Source organism: Rana temporaria, chromosome 2 (genome assembly GCF_905171775.1).
Source record: "Rana temporaria chromosome 2, aRanTem1.1, whole genome shotgun sequence".
NCBI classification, from domain to species: domain Eukaryota; kingdom Metazoa; phylum Chordata; class Amphibia; order Anura; family Ranidae; genus Rana; species Rana temporaria.
The window spans coordinates 10,796,592-10,822,821 of record NC_053490.1 but is presented as its reverse complement, the minus strand read 5'-3'; the positions used below and the strand labels follow the sequence as shown (position 1 = coordinate 10,822,821).

General features: G+C 48.0%; 2 protein-coding genes across 3 annotated transcripts in view; one reads left to right on the top strand and one right to left on the bottom strand.

Annotated features, from left to right (window-relative positions):
- LOC120928817 (zinc finger protein 420-like) overlaps window positions 1-26,230 on the top strand; it is a 928,736-nt gene that overhangs the window by 37,744 nt on the left and 864,762 nt on the right. The gene's annotated exons all lie outside the window — the stretch shown is intronic.
- On the bottom strand, window positions 1,236-16,052 carry LOC120928818 (zinc finger protein 300-like). Of its 2 annotated transcripts, XM_040339831.1 has the most exons (3): window positions 15,966-16,052; window positions 3,313-3,341; window positions 1,236-2,421 (listed from the first exon to the last, which is right to left on the bottom strand). In XM_040339831.1, exon 3 carries the CDS (start codon window positions 2,258-2,260, stop codon window positions 1,388-1,390), a length of 873 nt encoding a protein of 290 aa, XP_040195765.1. In that variant the 5' UTR covers window positions 2,261-2,421; window positions 3,313-3,341; window positions 15,966-16,052; the 3' UTR covers window positions 1,236-1,387. The 2 variants fall into 2 exon arrangements, with proteins under 2 accessions (XP_040195765.1, XP_040195764.1); XM_040339830.1 differs by having other exon boundaries at window positions 1,236-3,341.

Below are 26,230 nucleotides of genomic sequence, written 5' to 3'. Positions count from 1 at the left end.
TATTTTGTTTATGATGCAAACAAATTACATGTTCCATCAAAGCTTCATAAGAAAAAAAAAAAATCAATGAATAATAGTTGAGAATCATTACGGAAAACACACAGTTTAGTCCAGGGGTCTCCAAACTGCGGCACCTTGCTTTATTTTATCCTGCCCTTGATGCACTAATCCTCCCATTGATACAGGACACTAGTCTGCCATCGAACACCAATAATGGAGCACCATTTCTCCCACTGACACTAATAATAGGGCACTATTCCTCTTTATGATACCAACGATTGGGCACTATTCCTCTAACCTAATACCAAATGTGGTGATGTTTACTCCTACTGATGCCAGAAAAATTTCCACTCCCACTGGCCACAATCTGGCCCTCCTGAAATCTGAAGGACTTTAAACCCGGGCCTTTGTTTAGAAAGTTTGGAGACCACTGGTTTAGTCACTGCCACTGGTGCATGTCCAAAAATTATCTCAAAAGGAAAAGTTTTCCATGGATCTCTAGATGTGTGCCTGATGGACATAAGAACTAAACTCAATGCATCTGTCCATTACATTCATGAATTGTAGCAAGTGGGCTGGATTCAGATACCTGAGCGTATCTATCCGGCCGGCGTAACATATCTTAGATACGTTACGCCGCTGTAACTTTGGGTGCAAGTTCCGTATTCAGAAAGAACTTGCGCCCTATGTTACGGCGGCGTAACATATGTGGGCCGGCGTAAGCCCGCCTAATTCAAATGGGGATGTTGGGGGCGTGTTTTATTTAAATTTGCTTTGACCCCGCGTTTTTTAAGTTTTTTTTTAAACGGCACATGCGCCGTTCGTGAAAAAATATCAGTGCGCATGCTCGAAAATCCGCCACAAAACGTCATTGCTTTCGACGTGAAGGTAAATTACGTCCAGCCCTATTCGCGAACGACTTACGCAAACGACGTAAAATTTCAAAACTCGGCGCGGGAACGACGGCCATACTTAACATTAGCTACGCCTCATATAACAGGGGTAACTATACGCCGAAAAAAGCCTAGCATAAACGACGGAAAAAAATTGCGCTGGCCGAACATACGTTTCTGAATCGCCGTATCTACCTAATTAGCATATTCCTTGCATAAACATACGGAAGCGCCACCTAGCGGCCAGCCTGAAAATGCAGCCTAAGATACGACGGTGTAAGACACTTACACCAGTCGGATCTTAGGGATATCTATGCGTAACTATGCGCATAGATACGCCGTTGTATCTCTGAGTGCGGTCGGTCGTATCAGGAGATACGCCGTCGTATCTCGTCTCTGAATCTGGCCCAGTGTGTTTTTCAAAGTATCATTGTACCGTTCCAGTAGTTTGTTGGACGGCATGAGATGTGGAACTACTCGGACATCCAAAACTGTCACAGTGGCATCGTTTCTACCCCTTTAATACCCCCCTTCTCCCAGAGTTTATTCTCAGCAGTTGAGGATGAAGAGGGTGAACCCTCTGGTATTCCAGTGTGAACTTTAAGGTGAGTGATAAGATGTGTCTTCTGTATAAAAGCTTTATCACATTCAGAACACTGAAATGGCTTCTCTCCCGTGTGAAGCTTATGATGTCTGATAAGATGTGGCTTCTGTGCAAAAGCTTTGTCACATTCAGTGCATTGAAAAGGCTTCTCTATATATGTTTTTCCTCCAGCGTGGGCCTTCTTATGTTTGATAAGTCCTGACATCTCTAAAAAAGCTTTACCACATTCGGAACATCGAAATGGTTTCTCTATCGTGTGAATCGTCTGATGTCTGAGAAGGTTTGACTTCCGTGTAAAAGCTTTGTCACATTGGGAGCATTGATAGGGCCTCTCTCCAGTGTGAACCCTTTCATGATTGATGAGATCAAACCTAATTTTAAAAGCTTTGCCACAAGTAACACACTTATAGGGCTTGTCTCCAGTATGAATCCTCTGGTGCATAAGAAGGGTTCCCTTCTCTCTAAAAGGTCTGTTACATTCAGAACACTGATACAGCTTCTCTTCAGAGTGAACCCTCTGGTGTCTGCTAAGTTTGGTCTTGGTTGTGAAAGCTTGGCCACATTCACACTGAAATGGCTTCTCCCCTGTATGAATCCTCTCGTGTGTGATCAGTTGCGACATTACTGCGAAAGCTTTGCCACATAGAGAACAAAAATACCTCTTCACTTTAGTCTGAGCTCCCCCAAGTCCAGGGTTTGGTTGCATTGGAAACACTATGATGCAGTCAGAACCCAGACCAGGCTTCTCTTCTGTGTGTTCCATCAGGTATTTAGTTAGGTCAGATTTTGAAAGAAAAACCTGTCACCATCCAGAGAATGTATTGCTTCTCTCTTGAATTTGATTTAAGGTTGTTGTCACTTCCAGAACCCTGAAGTAATTTCTCTCCTGTTGTCCTCTGAGGTTGGATCAATGCTGATGAACATCTAAAAACAATCATGACATTTAGAACGATATGGCTTTTGTCCTGTGTGAACCCTACAGTAAAGTCTTTCAGTCTCTTAGAACAACCATATGGATTTGTCACCATTTGTGACTATGAAGACCATCACCAGGGTGACTCAGTTGTGACAATGAAGACCAACATGACCATCACCAGGGTGACTCAGTTGTGACAATGAAGACCAATGTGACCATCATCAGGATGACTTAGTTGTAATGATGAAAACCAGCGACCATCACCAGGTTGACTTAGTTGTTACTATGAAGACCAATGTGACCAGCACCAGGGTGACTTAGTTGTGATGATGAAGACCAATGTGACCATCAACAGGGTGACTTGGTTGTGGCTATGAAGAACACTGTGACCATTACCAGGGTGACTCAGTTGTGACTATGAAGACCAACATGACCATCAACAGGATGACTTAGTTGTGATGATGAAGACCAAAGTGACCATCACCAGGTTGACTTAGTTGTTACTATGAAGACCAAGGTGACTGAGTTGTGACAATGAAGACCAACGTGACCATCACCAGAATGACTCAGTTGTGATGATGAAGACCAACGTGATCATAACCAGGGTGAATCAGTTGTGATGATGAAGACCAATGTGACCATCACCAGGGTGACTTAGTTGTGACAATGAAGACCAACATGACCATCACCAGTGTGAATCAGTTGTGATGATGAAGACCAACGTGACCATCACCAGGGTGACTTAGTTGTGACAATGAAGACCAACATGACCATCACCAGTGTGAATCAGTTGTGATGATGAAGACCAATGTGACCATCACCAGGTTGACTTAGTTGTGACTATGAACAACACTGTGACCATCACCACCCTGGACTTAGTTGTGGCTATAAAGACGAACCTGACCAAAAACGTTGTCCATCAATCCACCTGTATAGAAGATAAAAAAGAAAAGAAAATTTGGTAAATTTGGCTATAGTAAAGTTGCTTTCTCTTTTATTTAACCTTCATTAATAAATTTAAAAGGAGTATGTTATAAACACGTTAAGTTTTTGTATTTTGTTTTTATAGGGAACACTCTATTATTCCATTATTTCTGTTGGCTGGTACAATTTTATTCATTCTTTGGTCCCATTCAGAACATTGTAATGCATTTGCAGCCCAGATAAACTACAATAAATCGGAAGCAGTATGTTCAGCTTTGTACAGCAGCTTTTTTTTCTCTAATAATGGATTAAATTAAGTATACAGGCCTTTACTGCAAGTGTAACAGCATTCAGTACACCGACCTTCCATAGTAGATGATTTACAACTCTACAAACTTGATCCATTACTGTGACAAATTAACCACTTGTCATCTGACATACACTATATTACCAAAAAGTATTGGGACGCCTGCCTTTACCCACACATTATTATTATTATACAGGATTTATATAGCGCCAACAGTTTGCGCAGCGCTTTACATCAGGGAAGACAGTACAGTCACAATACAAATCAATACAGGAGGGATCAGAGGGCCCTGCTCGTTAGAGCTTACAATCCAGAAGGGAGGGTCAAGTGGAACAAAGGGTAGTAGCTGTGGGAGATAATCAGATGGACTCAAATGAAAATATAGTTGTTAGGTGTGGGAAGGGTAGGCTTCTCTGAAGAGGAGGGTTTTTAGGGATCTTCTAAAAGCTAATAGAGAAGGAGATAGGTGGATAGATTGGGGTAAGGAGTTCCATAGGCTTGGAGAGGCTCTGGAAAAGACCTGGAGACGAGCATGGGAGCAGGTGATGAGAGAGCTAGTGTCACGATCGCTACCGTGCCAAACAGACAGCGAGGCGTGGTCATGCCCCAAGTGGCTCTGGGTGGAATTGAACCCAGTACCTCTCCGTTGCTGCTCCAGGTCTTTGCCTCTGAGCCACTTCTCAGTTGATATTCTGCTTGCTGTCCGTCGGAGCCTGGTTCTGAACTATGTGCTGATTGCCTGTCTCTGGATCTCCCTACAATCTGCACTTGTCTATCCTGGTCCAGCTGAGGCAGGTTTCCTAATCAACCAGGGTATAAAGCCCTGCCTCACTATGAGGGAGGTGTCAGTTCATTGTTCTGTCTGTGCCAACGGTTCCTGTGGTGGTCTTCAGCTATTAATTTGTTTACCTGCTGCCAGATCTCCTTGCCTTGACCCGGACTTCTTGACCACTCTCCTCTCACCCGGAACTTCTGACCCTTTGGCTTATGTACCCTGGAATGCTGATGTCTCCTGCCCTTTGACCCCGGCTTGTACTTTCGGACTTTCCCTGCCTTCTCCAGCCCTTGACCCACGGCTTGTGCCCCGGACTTGTCTTTGGTTCCTGTCTGCAAACCCTGAACTTTCCATCAGTAGTTACCTGACCCTCAGCTGTCATCAGTGTACCCCGTCTGCTCAGTTACAAGACTGACCCCGGAATCTGACCTTACTCTGAGTTCTGGAATCCTGGGCCACGGCTATACTTGACTATCCTTGGCTAATCCCTATATAGCCCCCGTGCACAGACTCACAGCCCAGGTAGTGTCTTACCTTATTACCGTGGGCTGTGTGTACCTGCAAGGGTGAGCTCAAAAATCGGCAAAATGGACTCCCCTCAAGGTAAGCCCTTACAGCTAGAGAGTAGGAGGTCTTGAGAAGAACGAAGAGAACGATTAGGTTGGTATTTAGAGACTAGGTCAGTGATGTAGCTGGGGCAGAGTTGTGGATGGCTTTGCAGGTGATTGTTAGTAGTTTGAATTTAATTTGTTGGGTGAGCGGAAACCAGTGGAGGGATTGACAGAGAGGAGTAGCAGACAGAGCGGTTGGTAAGGTGGATGAGTCTGGCTGAAGCATTCATGATGGACTGAAGGGGGGTTAGAGTATGCAGAGGTAAGCCAATGAGAAGGGAGTTGAAGTAATCAAGGCAAGAGATGACCAGGGAGTGAAGAGTTTTGTGGTGTCATTGGTTAGAAAGGGGCGTATTTTGGAGATGTTGCGAAGGTTGAGGTGGCAATATTTGGACAGTGATTGAACAAGAGGCTTAAAGGACAGTTCAGAGTCCAGGACTACTCCTACGACCTTGACATGTGGGGATGGGCTGATAGTTGTGCCATCAATTTTGACAGAGGGATCAGGGGAAGAAGCACGTGGGGGAAGGAAAATTATAAGTTCCGTATTGGATAGATTGAGTTTAAGGAAGTGGTGTGACATCCAAAGTGATATATCTGATAGTAAATTAGTGATACGTGAGGAAAATAAAGGAGTGATTTGAGGGGCAGAGAAATAGATTTGAGTGTCGTCAGCGTAGAGGTGGTATTGGAAGCCGTGGGAGGCTATCATCTGACCCAGTGAGGAGGTGTAGATTGAAAATAGGAGAGGTCCAAGAACAGAACCTTGGGGGACCCCAACAGAGAATGGAAGAGGAAAGGAGGAAGTAGAGTTGCAAGTAACGCTGAAGGTGCGGTTGGATAAGTAGGTAGAGAACCAGCGAAGAGTACAGTTACGGAGGCCAAAGGTGTGGAGTTTTTTGAGGAGGAGTGGGTGGTCAACCATATCGAAGGCGGCAGAGAGGTCCAGGAGTAGGAGCACAGAATAGTGTCCCTTAGTTTTGGCCGTTAGTATATCGTTTGTTAGTTTTAGGAGAGCAGTTTCTGTGGAATGTTGAGGACGAAATCCAGACTGAAGGGGATCAAGAAGGTTATTATCAGCAAGGTGGACGCTCAGTCGGTTGTAGACTAGACGTTCAAGGAGTTTGGATAAAAAGGGGAGCAAGGAGATGGGGCGTAGGTTGTCAAGATTGGATGGGTCCAGTGAGGGCTTTTTAAGTATGGGGCTGACAAGTGCATGTTTCAAAGAGTAAGGGAAGATGCCAGAAGAGAGGGAGAGGTTGAAGATGTGGGTTAGATAGTGTAGAATAGAGTCAGAGGGTGAACGTAGCATTTGTGAGGGAACAGGATCCAGAGCTCAGGTGGTAAGATGGACGTTAGCAAGTAATTTAGCAACCTCATCTGTAGCAGTGGGGTTGAAAGAGGGATGTAATGACTGTACCTGTGGGCATGAGGTGTGAAGTGTGGAGGGTGTCTGAACAGTAGAGATCTCCTTGCGAATTGTATCAATCTTCTGTTTGAAGTGATTGGCAATCTCCTGGGCATTGAGTGAGTTAGTGGGTGGAGGCAATGGAGGACGGAGGAGAGAGTTGAAGGTAGAGAAGAGTTGACGGGGATGGGATGATAAGTTTTTAATGAGGGTGATGAAATAGGTCTGCTTGGCAGCGAGGAGGCTGGAATTGTATATTTGGAGGGCAGATTTATACTAGACAAAGTCTTCCTGGGACTTACTCTTGCGCCACTGGCGCTCAAAAGCACGGCTGTGTTTTTTCAGACTTCTAGTATCATCTGTTTGCCAGGGTTGAAGGGGACGGGGCCTTATTCTGCGTGTAGTGAGGGGGGCCAGCCTGTCCAGTGATGCTAGAAGTGAAGTGTTGTAGACAGAAGTGGCTAGGTCAGTGCAGGACAGGGGTGCGATTTTGTCATAGAGGTGGTCAGTCACAGAGTACAAAAGAGAAGGGTTGATATGATGAAGGTTTCTACGAGTGACTGTTAGGCATTTGGAGAGAGAGGAGACGGAGGAAAAGGGCGCAAGAGAAAGGGAGTCTGGTCTTGGGAAGAAGAGAAATTGGAACTAGATTGTGTGCATTGCGGCTGCATCCAGAGGGTGTAGGGTAATGGGTGCATTGAGCACAGTTAGATGACGGAGGCCCAGGGTTTGGGGAGACATCACCAGAGGATAGGAGAAGCAGAAGGGTGAGGGAGGTAATGTGGGAATGCGATTTATGAACTTTAATGGCATCCCAGTCTTGGTCCGTAGGGTTCAATATTGAGTTGGCCCACCCTTTGCAGCTATAACAGCTTAAACTCTTCTGGGAAGGCTGTCCACTAGGGACAAGCTCGATGTTCAGGTCGAACATCGGGTGTTTGCTCGTTCAACGAAAAACGAACATTATGAGGCATTCGCGGCAAATTGGAGCGGCGCCGAATGCCTATATATACACACACACATATACATACATACACACACACACACACACACACACACAGCTTGTGAGCTTGTCCTTTTTTCTGCTGCTGGCCGTGTTATTGAGCCACAACATGCAGAAATGTTGGTGGAGTGGATAACAAAGCCGTCCTCATCCTCTGTCACCCAGGCTCAGAGTAGTTTGCCTGCCAAAGTAGACTCTTCCATCGGCTCCTTGTCAACAGTCACCCCTTTCCTAGCCCCACCATCATGCATGGAGTCGTCCCCCGAACTATTCAACCACAGTGTCAGGTACATGCTGCTGCAGGATACACAGCGATTTGAAGGTTCTGATGATGGTACCCAGGTTGAGAAAGGGAGTAACGTGAGCCTAGAGAGAGGGGGTGCCCAAGAAGGACAAGAGACTGGCAGTCATGTTCCCCCAGCTGCAGCATACTGCCAAGTTTTCTCCAGTGACGAGCAGGGAGGGGATGAGGAGGTCACTGACTCTACTTGGGTGCCTGATGGAAGAGAGGACGAGGAGGAGGAGGCAGCACATCTCCAACAAGGCAGGATGCCCTCCAGGGTGCAACTTAAGGGCAGCCACCCTATTGCATCACATCACAGAGCTAAGCAGATGCAGGGCGCTGCTAACTCCCCACTTATTTTGAAAAGTTCTTTGGTGTGGGCCTTTTTTGAGATGTGTGCAGCAGATTGCAACATTGCTGTCTGCAACCTATGTCTGAAGCGGATCAAGCGTGGCCAAAACAGCAGCAGCTTGGGCAACATATGCTTGACCAGACATATGACGACCTTTCATGCAGTCCATTGGCAAGAGCACTCTAAAGACCCATTTCAAAGAACAGGGCAGACTTCTCCTTGCTCTTCATCTGGGATCTCCAACCCCACTATACTTCCAGTCCTCTCAGAAACCTGCACTGAGAGGAATGAAGGCATAGCAATAGGTGTACCAAGTACTTGCGGCCAATCTGCTAGCAGTACACCACCATATGATTTTAACAGGCAAATTTCCCTACCCCAGTTGCTAAACCGTAGAAAGAAATTTGGTCCCAGACATCCACATGCTCAGCATCTTAATGCTAGCTTGGCCAAATTGCTAGCACTGCAACTGCTGCCTTTTCAGCTGGTAGACTCGTCCCTTTTGTGAATTTGTGGAATGTGCGGTACTTCAGTGGCAGGTTCCCAAACGCCATTTCTTTTCACGGAAGGCCATTCCAGCTCTCTACCGGCATGTGGAAGGCAATGTCTTGGCCTCGTTAGACAGGGCATTCAGCGGTAAGGTGCATATTACCGTTGACTCATGGTCTAGCAGGCATGGATAGGGACGTTACTTTTCTTTCACGGTGCACTGGGTAACTCTGCTGGCAGGTCTGCAGGACAGGGTGCAGTATTGTTGGATCTTGTTCCGCCACCACTCCTCCAAAATGCTAGTAGTGGCGATTCTGCCACAGCTCTCTCATCCACCCCCCCTTCTTCCTCTATGGCCTCTTCCTCTGCCGATTTGTCCTCAGAACCAGTGTTGCTCCGTAGGCGTTCAAGAGGCTACGCAAGCACTCAGGCAAAAAGATGCCCTGCGGTGCTTAAGTTGGTCTGCTTAGGGGACAGGAGCCACACTGGGGCAGAGATTCTGTCAGCTTTGCAGGGGCAGGCTTAGAGGTGGTTGACGCCACGCCAGCTTCAGCCAGGAATGGTGGTTTTGCGACAATGGCACCCACCTCCTCTCCATCCTCCGACAGCGACACTTGACCCATGTTCCCTGTTTGGCTCACGTCCTAAATTGGGTGGTTTAGAGGTTCTTGTGCAGATACCTGGGCTTTACAGGATCTCCTGAGGCAGGCCAGGAAAGTCTGTGGGCATTTCCACCGGTCATATAATGCCAGTGCTCGGTTGGCTGACCTTCAAAAGAAATGCAACCTGTCCAAGAACCGCCTCATCTGCGACATGCCCAACCTTTGCCAGCGTCTGCATTACATGGTGCAGGAATATATAGGGGCAAGATCAGACTTGGAGACCTTTCCAACAGAGCATCCACTGGGTTACTGGGTCTTGAGGATGGACCACTGGTCAGAGCTTGCTCAATATGCAATTGAGCTACTGGCCTGTCCTGCATCCAGCATTCTGTGAGGCCCCCCAGTCATCCCCCCCCCCACTGTGACTAATTTGTCATTGTTTGCGGGTTTGCTCAGGAGGACTAAAAATCGCCCCTCCTTTGCCTTTTCCTCTCTGGACCCATGTTTTTTTCCGGGTCTTCTAAAGTGGGATCTTGTGTCCCCTCTTTGCCTCCTTTGCTGTGGCTGACCCCAGGCTGGTTTACGATTCAGTGGAAATGCTTTTTCCTTGTCTGCTGTGCGATCCAGCACTTTCTCCAACCCTGGTCCAAACAGTAGGTCACTTGTAAATGGGATCCTGCAAAGTTTGGCTTTAGACTCTCAGTCCCCCTGCCATGTCTTTAACCACAGGGCTCTTCTTGTGGAGTTAGCTAATGTGAAGGATCTGACTGCCATCCATACCAATTCTGCTGATGCATCTGTGATATACGCGATGCCTCTCAGGAGTGTTGGAAAGGAAGAATCTGCTCTTTTGCAGTTCCCTCCTCAATGTGGACTTGTATTTGAGTCAGTCAGAACTTCTTTAACCACTTGCTTACTGGGCACATATACCCCCCTCCTGCCCAGGTGAAATTTCAGCTTTCGGCACTGCATCGCTTTAACTAACAATTGCGCGGTCGTGCGACGTGGCTCCCAAACAAAATTGACGTCCTTTTTTCCCCACAAGTAGAGCTTTCTTTTGGTGGTATTTGATCGCCTGTGCGGTTTTTATTTTTTGCGCTATAAACAAAAAAGTGAGACAATTTTGAAAAAAATACAATATTTTTTACTTCTTGCTATAATAAATATCCCAATTTAAAAAAAAAAAACATTTTTTTTTCTCAGTTTAGGCCGATACGTATTCTTCTACATATTTTTGGTAAAAAAAAAAAAAATCGCAATAAGCGACTGGTTTGCGCAAAAGTTATAGCGCTTACAAAATAGGGGACAGAATTATTTTTTTTTAATTATTTTTTTTTACTAGAAATGGCGGCGATGGGACTGCGACGTTATGGCGGACACATCGGACACATTTTTGGCGCCATTCACATTTATACTGCGATCAGTGCTATAAATATGCACTAATTACAGTATAAATGTGACTGGCATTGAAGGGGTTAACACTAGGGGGTGAGGAAGGGGTTACATGTATCCCTGCTTAGTGTTCTAACTGTAGGTGGAGGGGGGGTGACCGATCTGTGTCTCTATGTACAAGAGACACAGATCCGTCTCCTCTCCAGAGACAGCACCGCTGTCTCTGTGTAAAACGGCAATGAGAGATGATCTCATATGTTTACATATGAGATCCTCTCTCATTGGCCGCACAGATCGCCTCGCGAACGGCCACTCTGATTGGCCGTTCGCGGCGATCTGTAATTGGCTGTGTCCGAGGGACACGGCCAACACAGATTTTCCCCGCAGCGCACTCTGGAGCGCGCGCGGGGACCGCCCTAGGGGGCGGACGTCAATTGACGGCAGTTTGGAGATTGGGATCCGCACTGTAGCCGTCAATTGACGGCAGGCGGATCCCAAGTGGTTAATAGGAAGTCCATCCTTTTGTCCATTGCGTCGGACAGTCTGTGTGCCTCGAGACTTGTGAGAAAGCTGCACCTAGCTTTGGGGTTTTGTTCCAAACTGATGTTGGATCATCTGAAAATGGGAACCTCCTTTTTAAGACTTTTGAAAAAAAAGTTTTTTCTTTCTGGTTCCTGACATTCTTTTTTTGATTGCCTCATGAACTGAAAAATTCTTATTTTTCTGTTCTCCTAGGCCTTCATACACCTGGTCATGCAGAGATAGGGGTTTATTTTCTGTTTGCATACCTAGGCCCAGATTCTCAAAGACTTACGACGGCGTATCTCCAGATACGCCATCGTAAGTCCGAATGGCCGCCGTCGTATCTATGCACCTGATTCATAGAATCAGTTACGCATAAATTCTGCCAAGATACAAGCGGCGTAAGTCTCCTACGCTGTTGTATCTTGGGTGCATATTTACGCTGGCTGCTAGGTGGCGCTTCCGTTGATTTTCGCATTGAATATGTAAATGAGCAAGATATGCCGATTCACGAACCTATGTATGTCCGTCGCAATTAGTTACGCCGTTTACGTAAGACATACGCCAGCGTAAAGATAAAGCTGGTCTCTAGGTGGCGCAGCCCATGCAAGGTATGGACGTCGGAACAAGCGTATCTTTTTACATCGTTTACGCAAGTCGTACATGAATGGGGCTGTGCGTAGGTTACGTTCACGTCACAGGCATTGAGCTGTCTTATCTTTGGGCGTAAATACGACGTGATACTGAGCATGCACGCGCATGAGCCGTTCGTTCGGCCATGCATCTACATGGGGTCACGCTTAATTTAAATACAACACGCCCACGACCTGCCTACTTTGAATTACGCGTGCTTACGCCGGCCGATTTACGTTACGCCGCCGTAACTTAGGACGCAAGTGCTTTGTGAATACAGCACTTGCCTCTCTAAGTTGCGGCGGCGTAGCGTAAATAAGATACGCTATGCCCGCACAACGTTATGCCGCCCTACGTGAATCTAGGCCCAAGTGTGGTATAAATGGCCCCCCAAGAGATCGTCGACCTCTTCTAACGAGAGCTTGTAATGGGATGGCTTTCTGGAATCCCCTTCCAGAGCCTCCGATTCTTGGGAACTGGAGACTGCACTGTCTGGCTCTTCTCTGGGGGCAACTGGAGGGTCTGCACTAGTGCTTGCGTTTTTGGTAACGCTGCCTGTCGTGCTGGAAGAGGAGCAGTCTGAAGCTGCAGGATCTGAAACCCTTCAAAGAAAGGATTCGAAAGGTACTAGATAGTTCTTTTACGGATGCCGCTAGTTCACTTCCCTGTTCAGTGGAGTGTTCCTGTACTAGTTTACTAATACACTCTTTACAGAGTGGTTTTCCCCAGGAGTCCCTAAGTGTAGCTTTACATGAATGCCACCTTCTCTTAGAGCTATGGGGAGGTCTGGGCTTGTCTGTTTTGTTCTGAAAGACATAAGAAAAACACCCGCAGGCATTAACATTCACATCCCTCTCCCCTGCAAAAAAAAAAATGCAGGTGCGCAGCCTTTACTCCCTCGGAGCCCCATGACCTTCCCTCTGACACCAGAGGGACCCTTTCCCTACCCCCTTAATCCCATGCCACTATGAGGGAACAGGTTGGGCATGGGGTGGGTTCTGGTAAGGGGAGTTCCACCCTAGGTTCCCCTTACCTTGGCGTGGCTGGAGCTGGCCTCTGCTGGAGCAGTCTGGTCCCTTCCTTCTGCGTCCGACATTCTGGTGTCGCCACTGGAACTTATACGGTCTCTACAGCATCTGCAGCTCTTCTCCAGCCCATGCCTGGCTCCTTTTCAAAGTCCACGGCCGGAAACCAGAAGCCACGGCAAAACCGAAGTGCTCGCCTCTTCTGCCGGACGTCACCCGGCTCTGTGCTGTCCTAGAACCCGGCGACAGTTTGAACACAGGGCTTCACTGCCATAGCTGGCTTCCATGCTGCCTATAGTCAGGGACTCGCTGGCGGCCATGCACTTCCTCTATACTGCACTCATCTGGAAAAGGAGCCCCCCCCGACCTCTACCTGCTCTCAGGGATGTGGTGGTGGCAATCTTCCATCGGGTAGGTTTACCTGGCTTTGCCCAAAGAGCCTCTGTTATTTCCTTTTAGGCCTCTTTTGTCCAAGCCTCCCTTGCTCTCCTGGCTTGGTTTCCCCATGGTGTCTCCTCTCTGGAGGAAACACAAATAACTGAGGAGCCAACAGGGGAGGAGGAAATTTATAGAAGGCTGGCGCGGGGCATCCTACAGAGGGGAGGAACCAAGGTCTCTTGTGGCTGTCCTGAAAGACGATTAGGGGAAAATATAGCTTTGATTGCTTTGTCTGAGCCTACCTTAACCGATTCCCGCCCACAGAATAGTCAACCGACGGCTGGCCATGATTGCCCTAGTTCTGGTAGGACATCATATGTTGTCCTCCCATTCTTGCCGCGCATGCGTGCATCGATTGGTGGTGAGCTGCACATCACCGATCAGGGTACAAGGCAATGACAGCAGCTCTTTACCACATGATCAGCTGTGTCGAATCACAGATTATCAAGATGTAAAAACACTTGCCGGTTATCGGCATTCCTTTGAGAGAGAGCTGGTAATAAGCTAGTGTGAAAGGGGACATCTGTACTGATAATCAGGGCACTGATTAGTGTCCCGATTATCAGTGCTGTCAGTGTCGCCTATCAGTGCTTATTCATCAGTGCTGCCTCATCATTGCAGCCTATCAGTGCAGCCTATCAGTGCTGCCTCATCAGCGCCTATCAGTGAAGCCTTTCAGTGCTGCCTCATCAGTGCCACCTATCAGTGGCAATTAGTGCTGCATAGCAGTGCAAGCCGAATGTTTACAGTATCAGTGACCTCAGATCAGTGCAGCAGATGCAGAGCCCTGTCCCCCCTCTTCCTCCTCCTGTCTACAGTAAAGCATCACAGCCTGGGAGGAGGAGAAGGTGGGTTCAGCTGCTCTGCACTGTGTGAGAGGCAGACGGCCATGAGATTCCAGCTGCCAAATAGAGATGTGCTGCCATGCAGAACACCAGACACAAAGTACAAGCCGCGGGCAGATCTTACTGGTGCCCACAGCTTGTGCACGCCTGCTGGGCAAGTCCCTGGATCCAAGTGCAAGAACTTGTTCCGCCACTGAGCTCCGCTCCAGGACTTATATCAAATCCCGGGACGGTCCCGGCGAATCTGGGACGGTTGGGAGGTATGTTAGCCGGTAGCCAGATAACATGAGGAAGATGATCCCTGCACACTGGTGGCACATCATTTCTCACAACCAGACCACCGTATGGAAGATATGAAGGTTTTGGTTGCTAAACTTGAAAAATACTCAGGAAGGGAAAAACTTTTGAACTTGGAATGATAATTGTATTTGACACAAGAGTTAATGGAATAAATGTGGACCTTGGGTTTCTAAATAAAGCTGGCTACAGATGGTTCGAATCCCGACCGGTTCAGTAGGCACCATGTGACCTGGGAAGTGTATGTGTGCTGCTCAGGCTTAATAGTGAGGGGGTATGTAGACAATGCATCTGCTGCTAGAGTCGGTGTGCAAGCGCCGTATAGAGCCGCACCGACGTTCGGCTTCTTTCGGCAACTCGTGACGCGCTGTATGCGACGGTCGGAAGCTTGTCAATCAAATAGGAACGCCCAGTCCCGCAGACCATATCCGGAAGCCGGGGAGAACATCGATCTCTAAAACGGTATGTACTGCATTGATTTAAAAAAAAACACCAGATTGTGCTTCCCACAATTAGCCTCAATCTAATGTTAAAAACATATTTTCGGGTGAACCCCCGCTTTAATGATGCTTAAAGTGCAACAATAAAAAAATGAAAAACTCCTGGGGGTCCCCTTAGTCTGCCTTTAAAGTGGTGCATCTTTAGCATATATAGAACATGCTGCGAAAAAAATGAAGTTTCTAAAAAAAAAAAAAGGTCAAATCACATTTAAATTGACTCGCGGTTACAATTGCCGGTACCCAGCTATTGGGAAAAAAAAGAGGAAAGAAAAAAATGTCACGGCGTCCTCCCAGTCCATATACCAGACCCAAAGGATTTTAAGGGGAATCCCACACCAAATTTTAAAGAAAAGGTGTGGGGTCCGTCCCCCCCTGAAATCCTTTCCAGACCCTTATCCAAGCATGCAGCCTGGCTGGTCGGGAAAGGTGGGGGAGCAAGCGCCCCCCCTCCGAACTATACCAGGTCACATGCCCTCAACATGGGGGGGGGGTGGGTGCTTTTGGGCTTTGCTCAATCGGGGCGCATAATGCACTGTGCAGCACATTGCAGGGCATTTGGTGGGGCAAACACCCTGCAAATACCGATGTTCTTCGAAGGGGGGGGGGGGCGGCAAACTATCCCTAATGAATATCGTTGTGTATATGTTGGTATCCCCCCCCCCCCCCCTGAAGTTGTATTGTTTGAGTTAATAAGTTCTGTTGGGACTGAGAAGAAGCTCTGTGGGAACTTTTGAGTGTGAAGGAGGTAGGTGATCTGTGTGTGTGTGGGGGGGGGGGGGGGAGGTTTAGGGTTGCCACCTCATCCCTTTAAAAAGGAACACATCTGAATTACACAGGTTCTGTGGCTGATTAAGGTGGTAATTAAACTCACTTGGTGCCTTATCTGCATTAAATTAGCCTCAGAACCTGTGTAATTCAGATGTGTTCCTTTTTAAAGGGATGAGGTGGCAACCCTAGGTAGGTTATCTGTGTGTGTGTGGGGGGGGGGGAGTTGATTTGTGTGCGTGGGGGGGGGGTAGGTGATCTGTGTGCCTGTGGGGGGGGGTGATCTGTGTGACTGTGTTGGTGTGAACTGAAGCTAGCTCCCTGTACTTCCCTTCCCCCTTAGTGACCCCACATTGCCCCTCCATAGTCCCCCATTCTTACCCTAATCTCTCTGGATTATTTTTTTCTTCAGCCACTTGTCTGTCCCTGGCTGCAGCTACATGTGAGACGAGGAGGAGGTGTCCTCAGTGCCATCATATTCTTGTAGCTCAGAGAGGGGGAGGGGGGGTCTCCTCCATTTTCTTGTAGCTCAGAGAGAGGGAGGGGCACGTCCTCCATTTTCTTGTAGCGCAGAGAGGGGGAGGGGGGGTCTCCTCCATTTTCTTGTAGCTCAGAGAGAGGGAGGGGCACGTCCTCCATTTTCTTGTAGCTCAGAGAGAGGGAGGGGCACGTCCTCCATTTTCTTGTAGCTCAGAGAGGGGGAGGGGTGTCCTCCATTTTCTTGTAGCTCAGAGAGGGAGGAGGGTGTCCTCCATTTTCTTGTAGCTCAGGGATCCGATCTTCCTGTAATGACACGTTGACTTCTCATTGTTTAGAAGAAATGTCTCCATTGATGAAGATCTTCCTCCTTTTATATACAATGTATCCATGCTTTCCTTTAACTGTGCTGGGGGAGGGGGGCGAGAAAATCTGCAAGGGGGTCTGGCTGCAGACGGGAGCTCTACGTTTTTTTTTTTTTTTTAAACAAACTTTAATGTCATAAACATTTAACAGACACAACTGGTGGAAGTGGAGGCCACGTGTTTCCTGTCTGCATTTCCCGGGTTTTTGATCAACTTTAACCCTTTCGCTGCCCTTTTGCAAAAAAAAAATGCAGACATGTTTGGACAAAATTTGGTCTGAAGATTACATAACCAACCCCCCAAACACGATACGATTTCTGAAAGCAGACACCCTAGAGAATAAAATAAAGTTCCCATTTTTTTTTATGTCTCACGATATTACTGCAAAGGTCTAGGAAATGCAAAATTTCTGTAAAAAAACACACTAAAGTGAATTTAAAGGGAAACAAACGCAATAAATGACCCACGTTTTTGGTCAAATATAGATAAATAGATAAGGTTGCACCGAGTGAATAGATACCCAACGTGTCAAACCTTAAATTTGTGTGTGCCTGTGAAATGGCAACAAACTTCTGTACCCCGTATTTTCTATAGGCGACTCCTCAAAAGCCGCCTATAGGTCATCAGTTTATAAAAATATACTCTCTGACTCCGGCGCATGCGGTGATGTGCAACATGTGTATCGCAATCAATGTTTTCACACGTAGGTGCCCCCCAACGCATATGTTTACGTTCATATATGCTTATACATGGGGGCCTCAAATTTTTTGGGGAGGTTTATATGCTTGGGAGTAAATTTATTTTTTGCTTAAAGCGGTGGTTCCCCCTTAAAAACAACTTTTTTTTATGCCACTGCCCCCCCACATTACAATCGAATTAAGGCTCTTATTTTTTTTTTGCTGCTGTACATACCTTGATACAGCATATTCACCCGTGCATCCGGGTTGCGAGTCCCGCGGGAGTGGGCATTCCTCACATGCTGTTGATTGACGTTTTGCCCAAAAACGAGCTCTCCCCCCGTCGCGTAAGCCGCGTCACGATTGGCGAAAGGAGCCGAACGGCGATGCGCATGCGCAGTATAGCGCCGACTCGCCGTTCGGCTCCTTTCGCCAACCGTGACGTGGCTTACGCGACAGGGGAGAGCTCGTTTTTGGGCAAAATGTCAATCAAACACATGTGAGGAACGCCCACTCCCGCGGGACTCGCAACCCGGATGCACGGGTGAAGATGCTGTATCAAGGTATGTACAGCAGCAAAAAAAAATAAGAGCCTTAATTCGATTGTAATGTGGGGGGGCAGTGGAATAAAAAAAAGTTGTTTTTAAGGGGGAACCACCGCTTTAACTTTTTTGAGATGATTATTTGTGGACAGGTTTCTCTTTAATGAGACATCCCGGGTCTAAAAACACCCTGCATGTCTCCTCTGGGCTCCAATGAAGCCAGGCACCCCCTGTGGGGGTCTGTCAGTGAAGGGGGTGGTATTTGGTTGGTTTGGAGGTCTGTGAGTAGGGGGAGGGGTGGTATTTGAGGGGTTAGGGGTCTGTCAGTGGAGGGAGGGTTTGGTGGGCTGTCAGTGGAGAATGGGGGTGGTATTTGGGGGGGTTGGGGATCTGTCAGTGGAGCAAGGGGATATTTGGGGGTTTGGAAATCTGTGAGTGGGGGAAGGGTGGTATTTGGGTAGGGTGACCACATTTCCAAACTACCATTCAGGGACACCCCCCTTCCTAAAAATCAGCTTGTGTTGTAAACGAATTTACAACACAGTGATTGGACACAAGAGGTGGGATTTATGATTTCTCCAATCACAAGCAGGGGGCGGGAATGCGCTCCTCCAGTCATTCCCGGCCAGGACAAGTACTGTCAGTGAGTAAAGGGGTGATGTAGCTGCCTTTTTTGGGGGCATTAGTTAGGCTTGGGGGGTGGCTGTATCAGTTTCATTTCGGGACACTGTATTGTCCTGGAATGAAGGTGCCCGGGACAGACCTGCAAAATAAACTGTCCCGGGCAATCCGGGACACGTGGTCACCCTATATTTGGGGGGTTTGGAGTTATAAGGGAGGGGGGTGAGGGTGGTTTTTGGTGGTTGGGGGCTGTCAGTGGAGGGAGGGGTGCCACTGATCGACCCCCACCCCTGCAACTACCAATCTCTACCCCTACTGACAGACCCCCACCCTCTCCACTACGCTCCCCACTGACAGACACCAACTGACAGACACCAACTACCCCCAAGTGATACACCCCCCCCAAATACCACCCCCTCCCTCCACTGACAGACCCCCAAATACCACCCCTCCCCCACTGACAGATCCCCAAATACCACCCTCTCCCCCACTGACAGACCCCCAAATACCACCCTCCCCCCACTCCACTGACAGACCCCCAAATACAACCCCTTCCCCCACTGACAGACCCTCAACCCTCCCAAATACCACCCCCTTCCTCCACTGGCAGACCCCCAAATACCTCCCTCTCCCCACTGGCAGCCCCCAAAATACCACCTTTCCCCCCACTGACAGACCCCCAAATACAACCCCTTCCCCCACTGACAGACCCTCAACCCTCCCAAATACCACCCCTCTCCCCACTGACAGACCCTCAACCCTCCCAAATACCACCCCCTCCCTCCACTGACAGAACCCCAAATACCACCCCTCTCCCCACTGACAGACCCCCAAATACCACCCTCTCCCCCCACGGACAGACCCTCAAATACCACCCCTCTCCCCACTGACAGGCCCCCAAATACCACCCCTCTCACCACTGACAGACCCCCTGGCATGCCTTCATTAATAAGGCTCATAATCTTTCATTGACTTTGGTATAATTAAATTAAATCTATGCTGCCATCTAATGGCCATTTTGTTTAACTGCACTATTTCTATTCAATGCAGTCAGTTAGAATAGCTGGTTAGATTTGGTCCATGCAAGCCTCCGTATTTTCTATCCCATCAGGCCTTGCATCAGGTTGTTCAGTCTTTTCTTTTTCCCTTTCACCCTGGAGGCAAGCACATGGGCTTCTAAGTTCTACGCGAGCCATCCGGATCCATCTTCATTTTACTCTGTCTTGTATCAATAAAAGTTCAAAAGGATTCTGCGCCTACTGGAATGCATTGGTATGAGAGGAGTTAACAGTGTGCCCGAATACACCCCAGTCACGTGTAGTGAGGGGCATAACACTGGGAAATGTAGTTCTTACATGAACGAGCGCCGCAAACCAGGAAGTGAATGAGAGAACAGAAACTAGAACGCCGGAGGTGATATAGATGAAGGAATTTAATAGGTATTTACTTGTTTTTTTAACAGAATCATTACACATTTCTGTCTGTCTACCTTGCAGACATTGGGCTAGATTCAGTAAGCAATTGCGTCTGCATAACCATAGTTACGCAGCGCAATTGCTTAGTTGCGCCGGCGTAACGACTTTTCTGTATTCAGAAAGCTTGTTACGCCAACTGCAGCCTAACATATGACTGGCATAAGGCTCTTATGCCCTCGTATCTTAGGCTGCATTCTTACGATGGCCGCTAGGTGGCGTTCCCGTAGTGGTCAGCGTAGAGTGTGCAAATTGCATACTAACGCCAATTCACAACCGTACGCGCTCCCTACGTACGCATTTTACGTCGTTTGCGTTCGTCGGGTTCCGCGTAAGGCTGCACCTGCTATTAGCAGGCGCAGCCAATGCCAAGTATACCCGTCGTTCCCGCGTCGCGAAATTTGAAAATTACGTTGTTTGCGTAAGTGAATCGTGAATGGCGCTGGACGCCATTCACGTTCACTTTGAAGCAAATGACGTCCTTGCGACGTCATTTACCGCAATGCACGTCGGGAAAGTTACCCGACGGAGCATGCGCACTACGCTCGGCGCGGGAACGCGCCTAATTTAAATGATCCACGCCACCTACGGGATCATTTAAATTACGCGCCCTTACGCCGGGCAGTTTTAAGGAGCGCCCACGCAAATTACGTAGCTACCGCTTCATGAATGAAGCACAGCGCACGTAAATTACGGAGGCGCAGCGTTAAAACGGTACGCTGCGCCTCCGTAAGAGGGCGCAATTCGTACCTGAATCCAGCCCATTCATTTTAGGCAAACATTTTTTTTTCTTTACAACTCCTTTAAGTAGTTGCAGTTTCTGACGAGTTGGCCATCCTGACAGGACACCAGAGCACAAATCCAGGAAATACCGCTCTGAGCTTGTCTGAAATCTCACTTCCTGTCTTGTTTTGCTGTTTTCTGACATTTTAGAGCTGCCTTCCACATGCTGAACACGTTTCTCAGTCTCCGTCCTGAACACACGGCCACCACAGGACTTCTTCTTCCTCCGACTACACAGGTAAGTCATGGTGGGTGTCCTATTCCTGGTTCAGGGCTCCTGTCTCTACTATATATATGATCTGTGAGCGGCTCGTCCTCCTTGTGACTAATGATCTGTATGCGTGTGTATGTTTATATATATATATATATATATATATATATATACAGTATCTCACAAAAGTAAGTACACCCCCACATTTGTGTAAATATTTTCTTGTATCTTTTCATGTGACAACACTGAAGAAATGACACTTTGTATCTACAATGTTGTGTAGTGAGTGTACAGCTTGTATAACAGTGTAAATTTGCTGTCCCCTCAAAATAACTCAACACACAGCCATTAATGTCTAAACCGCTGGCAACAAAAGTGAGTACACCCCCTAAGTGAAAATGTCCAAATTGGGCCCAAAGTGTCAATATTTTGTGTGGCCACCATTATTTTCCAGCACTGCCTTAACCCTCTTGGGCATGGAGGTCACCAGAGCTTCACAGGTTGTCACTGGAGTCCTCTTCCCCTCCCCCATGATGACATCACAGAGCTGGTGGATGTTGGAGACCTTGCGCTCCTCCACCTTCCATTTGAGGATCCCCCACAGATGATCAATAGGGTTTAGGTCTGGAGACATGCTTGGTCAGTCCATCACCTTTACCCTCAGCTTCTTTAGCAAGGCAGTGGGTGTCTTGGAGGTGTGTTTGGGGTCATTATCATGTTGGAATACTACCCTGCGGCCCAGTCTCTGAAGGGAGGGGATCATGCTCTGCTTCAGTATGTCACAGTACATGTTGGCATTCATGGTTCCCTCAATGATCTGTAGCTCCCCAGTGCCGGCAGCACTCATGCAGCTCCAGACCATGACCCTCCCCCCACCATGCTTGACTGTAGACAAGACACACTTGTCTTTATCCTCCTCACCTGGCCCCTCCCCCCACACACGCCTGACACCATCTGACACCAAATAAGTTTATCTTGGTCTCATCAGACCACAGGACATGGTTCCAGTAATCCATGTCCTTAGTCTGCTTGTCTTCAGCAAACTGTTTGTGGTCTTTCTTGGCAATCATCTTTAGAAGAGGATTCCATTCTAGGACGACAGCCATGCAGACCAATTTGATGCAGTGTGCGGTGTATGGTCTGAGCACTGACAGACTGCCCCCCCCCCCCCCAACCTCTGCAGCAATGCTGGCAGCACTCATAGCCAATGCTGGCAATCACAGCCGGTCACTAAATGTAAACACAACAACACTGTGTGTGTAACTTACTGTTGCTGTTCTCCTCTTCACACACAGATCCAGTGTGAGGAGGAGATCAGCAACAGTGAGTTACACATCCGCAAAACACTACATAAGTACCACTGTGCCCAGATTGCCCCCCCCCCCTAAATAAAGAGTACCCGCCACCTCACCAGAGTACCTGCCACCTCACCAGAGTACCCTCCACCAGAGTACCCGCCACCTCACCAGAGTACCCGCCACCTCACCAGAGTACCTTCCATCAGAAGTACCCGCCACCAGTCCATCAGGAGTACCCGCCACCAGTCCATCAGAAGTACCCGCCACCAGAGTACCCTCCACCAGTCCATCAGGAGAACCCGCCACCAGAGAACCCGTTTTCAAAACTGTAATAGGTGGTTGAGAAATGAGATTATAACGCCTGACGGTGCTACTTTAATGTTGGGCCTCTATGTGGCCAGGCTGTGTAAAAGTCTCACACATGTGGTATCACTATACTCAGGAGGAGTAGCAGAATATATTTTGGGGTGTCATTGCATGTAAAAAAAATACAACTTCAAAAAACTCACCATGCCTCTTACTAAATACATTGGAATGTCTGCTTTTCAAAAAGGGGTAATTTTGGGGGTATTTGTACTTTCCTGGCTTGTTAGGGTCTCAAGAAATGAGATAGGCCTTCAGTACATCAGGTGTGATCAGATGTGATCATTTTTCAATGATTTGCACCATAGCTTGTAGACTCTATAACTTTCACAGAGACCAAATAATATACACTTTTTTGGGTTATTTTTACTAAAGATATGTAGTAGTATACATTTTGGCCTAATTTTATGAAGAAAAATTGACTTATTTGCAAAATTTTACAATACAAACTAAAAAAAGGTTTTTTTTTCCTGCTTATATTGCAAAAAATAGAAAACCCAGCAGTGATTAAATACCACCAAAAGAAAGCTCTGTTTGTGAGAAAAAAATGATAACAATTTGGTTTGGATACAGTGTAGCATGACTGAGTAATTGTCATTCAAAGTGTGAGGCCTCGTACACACAACCAGACATGTCCGATGAAAACGGTCCGCGGACCGTTTATCGGACATGTCTGCTGGGATCATTTGGTCTGATGTGTGTACACACCATCAGACCAAATTCCCCGTGGACAGAATACGCAGTGATGTGGCGGCGACGATGACGCGGCGACGTGCGCGAACCCGGAAGTTCAATGCTTCCACGCATGCGTCGAATCACTTCGACGCATGCGCGGGATTTCGGGCCAGCGGACATGTCCGATGAGTTGTACTAACCATCGGACATGTCCGACGGACAGGTTTCCACCGGACAAGTTTCTTAGCATGCTAAGAAACTTTTGTCCGCTGGAAACCTGTCCGCTAACCCAGGAATCTGGTCCGCTAGGCCGTACACACGGTCGGACATGTCCGCGGAAACTGTTCGGTCGTGTGTACGAGGCCTGAGAGCGCTGAAAGCTAAAAGTTGGTCTGGTAAGGAAGGGTGTATAAAAGCCCTGTATTGAAGTGGTTAATCTTTAGGAGCAGATGACCCCCCACAGTTAGAAACGCCTCCCATGGAACATATTTAACCCCTTGATCGCCCCCTAGTGTTAACCCCTTCCCTGACAGTGACATTTATATAATAATTATTGCATTTTTATAGCACCGATCGCTGTATAAATTGCCAATGGTCCCAAAAAAGTGTCAATAGTGTTCGATCTGAATGTCGCAGTCCCAATAAAAAAATCACTGATCGCCGCCATTACTAGTAAGAAAAAAAATTATTAAGAAAAATACCATAAAACTATCCCCTATTTTGTAGACGTTATTACTTGTGAGCAAACCAATATACATACGATTATTACGATTTTATTTTTTTACCAAAAATATGTGTAGCACCCTCTATCATAGGTAGGTGCTAGAAGTGAGGATTGTTGTGATAGCTGTCAGGCAGGTAAATCCAGGCAGGCCTATGCTGCATGCTAGGCCTGCTTGTTTTGACCTGGGTGCATGGAGTGGTTAGTGTAGCAGTGGGTGTGACCACCTGTGCTCCAGTTCTTGCTTCCCCTGCTTCCAGGGAGAATGTTCTGGAAGAGGGGTAGGGCTGGGATCTGGAGTGGCAGGGAGCTTGTGGGGTGCCCTGACCAATCCCCCAAGTGGAATTGGCAGGGGAAGGCCTCCTACATAAGCTCAGGTCCAGCCTACTGGAGGGGAGTTGTTGGCTGGGAGCAGTAAAGAATGGAGTGCTAGATCACAAGCAGGAGGCCCATCCCCATCTGGGGGGGGGGGAGCGTGTCTCAGTGGAGGAGCCCGGGGATATTTATTATAGCATACTATAGCATATTATAGTAGTTGCCTTTTTTTTTGTTTATAGCACAAAACTTAAAAACCGCAGAAGTGATCAAATACCACCAAAAGAATGCTCTATTTGTGGGGGGGGGGGGAAATTACGTCAATTTTGTTGGGGTACAGCGTCGCATGACCGTGCAATTTTCAGTTAAAGCGACGCAGTGCTGTATCGCAAAAAATGGCCTGGTCATTAAGGGGGCAAATCCTTCAGGGGCTGAAGTGGTTGTAACCTAGTTACACCACTTGTACCTACAGTTAGGCCTATAATAAGATTTACCTGTAGGTATTGAAAAGATCTCCTAAACCGTAGAGATATTTACCATATGTGCTTGCACCGACGTCATCCGCGCATGTGCACTGAAGAAACTGCTTGATCGTGCCGTTTCTAAAGGGCCTGTGCCATGATCGTTGGCTCTTGCGCGGGAGTAACGTCATCACGGCTTAGGCCAATTGCAGCGCCTGAGCCCGCAAACCTGGAAATAACTCCGGGAGACGTGTCGCCGGTCACAGAGGTGTGGGGGGACCGCTGCAACAGCTTCGATCTAAGGGAACAATTTCAGAATGAGCTAGTAGGTGATGCTTACTAGCTCGGGGGGAAGATGTTTTGTGCTAGGAAGGGTGATTTGGGTGGAATTTGTGCTAGGAGCAGTGGCGGTGCGTCCATAGGGACGCAGGAGCGCCGCCCCCTCTGGCTCGCTCACAGCCAGTAAAATATACAGATTCATAAACTGTATGAATCTGTATATTTTCGCCGCTGCCGTCCACTATTCAGCTGGCCGGAAGTTGAGCGCCGGTCAGCTGAATAGCGGCAGCTGACTGGCTGTGTGGAAGTGCCTATCAGGGCCAGCGGCCCTGATAGGCTGTCCGAGTACAGCCCTGAGGCTGTAGTCGGCTTCCTGAAGCTCATCCTCGGGGCGTACCGGCCATACGCCCGAGGATAAGACTGACAGGCGTCTCAGCCAATCAGGTAACCTGATTGGCTGAAGCGTCATCGAGGGCGGGATGAGGGACATCGAGGGACGTAGAAGCCATAAAGGTAAGTGCGGGGGGGTACTGGGCACAGTGGCTACAAGTGGGGGCACAGTGGCGACAATTGGGGGCACAGTGGCGACAATTGGGGGCACAGTGGCGACAATTGGGGGCTGTGTTTGATGGCATAGTGGTGACAATTGATGGCACAGTAGCTGCGTTTGATGGTATGGCACAGTGTCTGTGTTTTGATGGCATGGCACGGTGGCTGCGTTTTGATGGCATGGCACAGTGGCTGCGTTTTGATGGCATGGCACAGTGGCTGCGTTTTGATGGCACGGTGGCTGCGTTTTGATGGCATGGCACAGTAGCTGCGTTTTGATGGCATGGCACAGTGGCTGCGTTTTGATGGCACGGTGGCTGCGTTTTGATGGCATGGCACAGTGGCTGCGTTTTGATGGCACAGTGGTTGCGTTTTGATGGCACAGTGACTGCATTTGATGGCATGGCACAGTGGTGACAATTGATAGGTACAGTGAGGCTGCAATTGTTTTTTTTTTTTTTCCGTTTGCGCCCCCCCAAAAATTTTGAGCACCAGCCGCCACTGGCTAGGAGGGGGAGATTTGAAGTTTGGGGGAGGTGTACTAGGAGGGGAAATTGTAGGGGCAGAGGTTTGTGCTAGGAAGAGTGAATTTTATTATTATTTTGGGGGGGAGGGGAGCATTGGAGCTGGGCGGATGAGGGGGCAAAGATTTGCGCTGAGGGGGGATTTAAGCGGGGGCAGATTTGTATTTGTAGGGAATTTATGCTTGGGGTAAACATGCAGATTAGTGTTTTTGTGGGAGGATTTTTGCTGACACATAAAGCTCATGTTGGGGGGGGGGGGGGGGGGGGGGTTCAGTTTGGCATGTTCGCCCTGGCCCTGGGCTCTGGCTGACCT

What these genes read in the sequence shown, in the direction of transcription:
- LOC120928818 (XM_040339830.1), bottom strand. Translation starts at nt 2,260, where the DNA reads ATGGAACACACAGAAGAGAAGCCTGGTCTGGGTTCTGACTGCATCATA.